This window comes from Labrus mixtus, unplaced genomic scaffold (assembly GCF_963584025.1).
Source record: "Labrus mixtus unplaced genomic scaffold, fLabMix1.1 SCAFFOLD_79, whole genome shotgun sequence".
Taxonomy (NCBI): Eukaryota; Metazoa; Chordata; class Actinopteri; order Labriformes; family Labridae; genus Labrus; species Labrus mixtus.
The window spans coordinates 32501-37500 of record NW_026870215.1 but is presented as its reverse complement, the minus strand read 5'-3'; the positions used below and the strand labels follow the sequence as shown (position 1 = coordinate 37500).

Here is a 5000-nt window from a genome sequence, read left to right as displayed (position 1 = left end):
AGAAGGGGAGACTTTTTATTCTACCTTACAACTTTTATTTTGTAACTCATTAAATATTAAATAAAAGAAAACATAAATAAGAAAAAAAACAAAAAACTATAAAATGTATGAAACATTTTCATGAAAAAAAACATGTTAGATTAAAAAATATATATATTCAAAAATATATTTAAAAAATATAAAGGGGGAAAATATGTAAAAGATATAAAATGTGAAAAAATACATAAACAAAATAGATTTTTTTAAATTACAACATATGAGAAAAAAAGTAAAATATGAGAAATGTAAAATGTTAATGTAAAATAAATATAAAAAACATAAAATGAAAACATATAGAATATAAAACATATACAATAAAATAAAAATCTAAAATATATATAAATATATCAAATAAAAAAAAGTTTAATAATTAAAATGTATGTATAAACTATAAATGTGTCTGGTTTCATATTCTATCAGATTATATAAATAGTGTATCTGTCTCACCTCTCTCAGAAGTCTCAGCTCTGATCATCTTTGTTTCACTTCTTTAAAAAAAGCTCTGAAGTCAAACAGGTCAGAACACACACGTTATTCATGTTCTGAGAAAACAATGCAGCCCAGCTTGATTCTGTAGTTTCCACATGAATGTAGGAGTTTGGACAGTGAACTCGTGATGGAGCCAGATGGACTTTTTGGGTTGGATTCCATTTTTTCTGGCAGGAAGAGAAAAGAAAGAGTCGACAGTCCTGGCTGTGGTTCAAAGTAAAAACTAATGGCAGGATATCTTTAAAACAGGTCACTCTCTAACCTTAACCCTTTCTCAGAGTTAAACAGAAAAACAATCAGGTCTGCGGGGTCACATAGAAACAAAGCTTGTTGCCATGGTTTCCTCTTGTTTACTTTATTCCTTGTTTTGTTGCTTTCTTGTGATTTTCTGTTTTATTTTGTATTTGTATCCTCATGTTTCTCTGTTTTATTTTGTGGGGGGTCACTCATCATGTTCATCTTGGTTCCTCGAGGACATAATATTTAACATAAACTGGCAAATTATATGTTAGCTTCATTTTTTTGCCCCTTCTTCCTGTTTTTATCTGGATTTTTATTTGCTTTTTATTTATTTTTTTACTTTTTATTCTTGGCTTTTTTATTAACTTATAAACGTCTTCGTCTCATGTGATGAGTCATCAAAACATTCACCCCCCGTACAGTGTGTGTCCATCGAGACATGAGCTAATCACACCTATTTGGTTTTTTGAACCAGGCTGTAAACATGTTAATCTCTGCTGTAAAAACAGGCTTTTTAGAATGGGTGTGTATGTGACTTCCTGTGCTTCTGCAGCCAGCCTCTAGTGGACACTCCAGGAACTGCAGGATTTAACACTTCGGCTTCATGTTTAAACACCGGAAGTTGCTGATTGGTCTGCAGAGAAGCTCGATAAACTCTTCAGATATGTAGAGAAACATTTCATAAGTTCATGTTTTTAACAGTTGTATAAAAAATAAATGGGGTCACGAGATTGTAAGGTTATAGAATGAGTGCAAAGTTCCTGTTAACCTCGCTAACACACACACACACACACACACACACACACTAATGGACTGACCTACAGTCACACGGCTGACAGATCTGGAAAATCCATATCTGGGATTTTGGTCAATAAACTGCACTGCAGGGGGAAGGGGGTGAGTGCAAAGTTCCTGTTAACCTCTCTAACACACACACACACACACAAAGGGAGTGTCCTGCTGGTCGGTGGACTAACAGAGAGTCCATCTGCCTCTTTGGACCTGAGAGGAACACAAACTCTGTTTACAGTAAATATAAACAAACACGTCTGGTTCATTAATGATCAGAAATCAAACGTGTGGAGAAACATTTATCTACAGGGTGAATTATACGCTGTGTGTTCAATGACATCATTAATGTTTGAAAAACTGTTCAAATGTTTTATTATGGATTAGAAATGGTAGTAATTATTTGAAAACACAGACAGGTTGGTGCAAGTATGGAGGGCGGATAGGCTCTTAATCTTTGTACATGTTTATGTCTATGCTGTTGTGTTTGTATCCTGTTATGTGCGTAGATAAGTGAATGTTTATGTACAGTGGGGGTTCTAGACCTCTTTTACTGAGGGGGCCAGTTGTTTTGTCAGAGGGGAACATTAAACCCAGGTGAAAAATAGACAAAGATGATCGCTTTAAAAAAAAAAAAAAATAAAAAAAAAAAAATATATATATATATATATATATATTATGCCAAATAATAGCACACATCATTAAATACCACACCACAACCGGTGGAGATATCCGACCGGAGGAAAATCAAGCCTCCACGTTGTAAACAATGACATACAGTAGCACACTTCCACCAGCAGAGGGAGCAGCGAGGACACAGCTTTGAGCTTTTCACCTGGAACCAACTTTAAAAGTAAACACTGATTATTAAACAGTCATGATGACACACTATGATGCTCTACTGTATATAATGTGTGAGTGTGTGTGTGTGTGTGTGTGTGTGTGTAACTGGTCAGTAAATCTGATTCTGGTTCTGAAGGTCAAACATTTTATTAAAGTGATAGAAACGTTTCTTCTTGGTGCTTTAAACAAAGTTTGAACATGAGAATAGAAACTCACTAAAGCAGATTGTATAACAGCTGAAGAGGATTCTTCAGACCATGATGATCATCAGGATGAATCCACAACTTTCTTTAAGTTCACTTTGACATTTTCTCATGTTTTAGTGTCACAAAGTACAGAAGCCCAGAGAGGACCAACATCTGATAGGCTGTGATGAGTTCATGAACAATCAGATCACGAGGTTACAGAACAACTCAAACGTACGACTAACAGGAGAACACAGATTTTAAAGATCACAAAGATTGTTCACTGTTGGTGTAATCTTGAGAAAAGAAAGATGAACAGTTTTCTCTCCATCAGAGGAAATGAAAACACTGGATGGAGGATTTGATACCTGGAACATCTTCAGACTCTAAAACATGTCGATATGTTTTCTTTACTTTCTGACGAGGAAGAAGAGAAACTCTGAGTTTCTTTAAACCTGGAGATAAAGAAACAGATTCACTCAGAGAACTCTGACCTCACACAGACCAGCTGAGTCCAGGACCAGACTCTGAAGGTCCAGACTCTGAAGGTCCAGACTCTGTTCCCAAAGATCCAGACTCTGTTCCCAAAGGCCCAGACTCTGAAGGTCCAGATTCTGTTCCCAAATGTCCAGACTCTGAAGGTCCAGACTCTGTTCCCAAAGGTCCAGACTCTGTTCCCAAAGGTCCAGACTCTGAAAGTCCAGACTCTGAAGGTCCAGACTCTGTTCCTAAAGGCCCAGACTCTGTTCCCAAAGGTCCAGACTCTGTTCCCAAAGGCCCAGACTCTGAAGGTCCAGACTCTGTTCCCAAATGTCCAGACTCTGAAGGTCCAAACTCTGTTCCAAAAGGTCCAGACTCTGTTCCCAAATGTCCAGACTCTGAAGGTCCAGACTCTGTTCCCAAAGGCCCAGACTCTGAAGGTCCAGACTCTGTTCCCAAAGGTCCAGACTCTGAAGGTCCAGACTCTATTCCCAAAGGCCCGGACTCTGAAGGTCCAGACTCTGTTGCCAAAGGTCCAGACTCTGAAGGTCCAGACTCTATTCCCAAAGGCCCAGACTCTGAAGGTCCAGACTCTGTTCCCAAAGGTCCAGACTCTGTTCCCAAAGGCCCAGACTCTGAAGGTCCAGACTCTGTTCCCAAATGTCCAGACTCTGAAGGTCCAAACTCTGTTCCCAAAGGCCCGGACTCTGTTCCCAAAGGCCCAGACTCTGAAGGTCCAGACTCTGTTCCCAAAGGTCCAGACTCTGAAGGTCCAGACTCTGTTGCCAAAGGTCCAGACTCTGAAGGTCCAGACTCTATTCCCAAAGGCCCAGACTCTGAAGGTCCAGACTCTGTTCCAAAAGGCCCAGACTCTGAAGGTACAGATTCTGTTCCCAAAGGTCCAGACTCTGAAGGTCCAGACTCTATTCCCAAAGGCCCAGACTCTGAAGGTCCAGACTCTGTTCCCAAAGGCCCAGACTCTGAAGGTCCAGATTCTGTTCCCAAAGGTCCAGACTCTGAAGGTCCAGACTCTGTTCCCAAAGGCCCAGACTCTGAAGGTCCAGATTCTGTTCCCAAAAGCCCAGACTCTGTTCCCAAAGGCCCAGACTCTGAAGGTCCAGATTCTGTTCCCAAAGGCCCAGACTCTGAAGGTCCAGACTCTATTCCCAAATGCCCAGACTCTGAAGGTCCAGATTCTGTTCCCAAAGGCCCAGACTCTGAAGGTCCAGACTCTGTTCCCAAAGGCCCAGACTCTGAAGGTCCAGATTCTGTTCCCAAAGGCCCAGACTCTGAAGGTCCAGACTCTGTTCCCAAAGGCCCAGACTCTGAAGGTCCAGACTCCATCTTCTCGTGGAGTCACAACAAAAGAAAAGCATCAAAATACATCAGTCTAGAAACGAGAAGAATTCACACTTGATGAAGAGAAAGAGTTTCTCCATCTCCTCGTAGAAATGTTCAAAGAGTTTATAAACAAAAATATATTTTTTATTCTCTTTATATAAAACTGGATTATCTCTGTCTGTCATCTTTTCTTGAAACTTTAGGTTGACGACTTCTCTCTGATGAGAAGAGAACGATGAGATACCAGTCTCCTCCGCTGCAGTCAGCTGACAACACTTTTCTACAACATCTCTGTTTGAATAAATGATGGAATCAAAGAGAACAGAAGAAGAGAGAAAGTCTCACATCTAAGAGAGAGAGAGATGAAGAACACATTGGTAAAGTTTGTATATGTGCAACGTAGACAGCGTGCAGGAGTTTGAAGACAACTTTTGATATTTAAAGGTCCAATCAGTGAGCTGTGTAGAGAGTGAGATGATAAAGGTATCTTACTATCTGATCATTAAGGAAACATGTTGAAGTGCTGGCTTCTCTGACAACAATGCAGCAGCCAGTATGTCCTCCTTCTAACTTTAGATTCTGCTCCTGAATGCT

At 39.8% G+C, this 5000-nt stretch overlaps 1 protein-coding gene and 1 long non-coding RNA gene across 10 annotated transcripts in view; one reads left to right on the top strand and one right to left on the bottom strand.

Moving 5' to 3' along the window:
* Positions 1 to 2528: 2528 nt before the first annotated feature.
* Positions 2529 to 5000, bottom strand: part of LOC132967028 (collagen alpha-1(III) chain-like) — a 3140-nt gene continuing 668 nt past the window's right edge. The window contains exons 1-3 of one of the 9 annotated variants that reach the window (XM_061033940.1): positions 3320 to 5000; positions 3224 to 3283; positions 2529 to 2841 (exon numbers count right to left, since the gene is read on the bottom strand). The exon at positions 3320 to 5000 is cut by the window's right edge and continues 668 nt beyond it. In XM_061033940.1, the coding sequence (XP_060889923.1) occupies positions 2789 to 2841; positions 3224 to 3283; positions 3320 to 4409 (1203 nt within the window). In that variant the 5' untranslated portion in view covers positions 4410 to 5000 and the 3' untranslated portion in view covers positions 2529 to 2788. The other 8 variants (XM_061033942.1, XM_061033941.1, XM_061033945.1 and 5 more) reach the window with 8 other exon arrangements.
* On the top strand, positions 3150 to 3716 carry LOC132967030 (uncharacterized). Its single transcript, XR_009670587.1, has 4 exons — positions 3150 to 3268; positions 3320 to 3397; positions 3470 to 3526; positions 3650 to 3716. It is a non-coding gene; the product is annotated as an uncharacterized LOC132967030 (long non-coding RNA).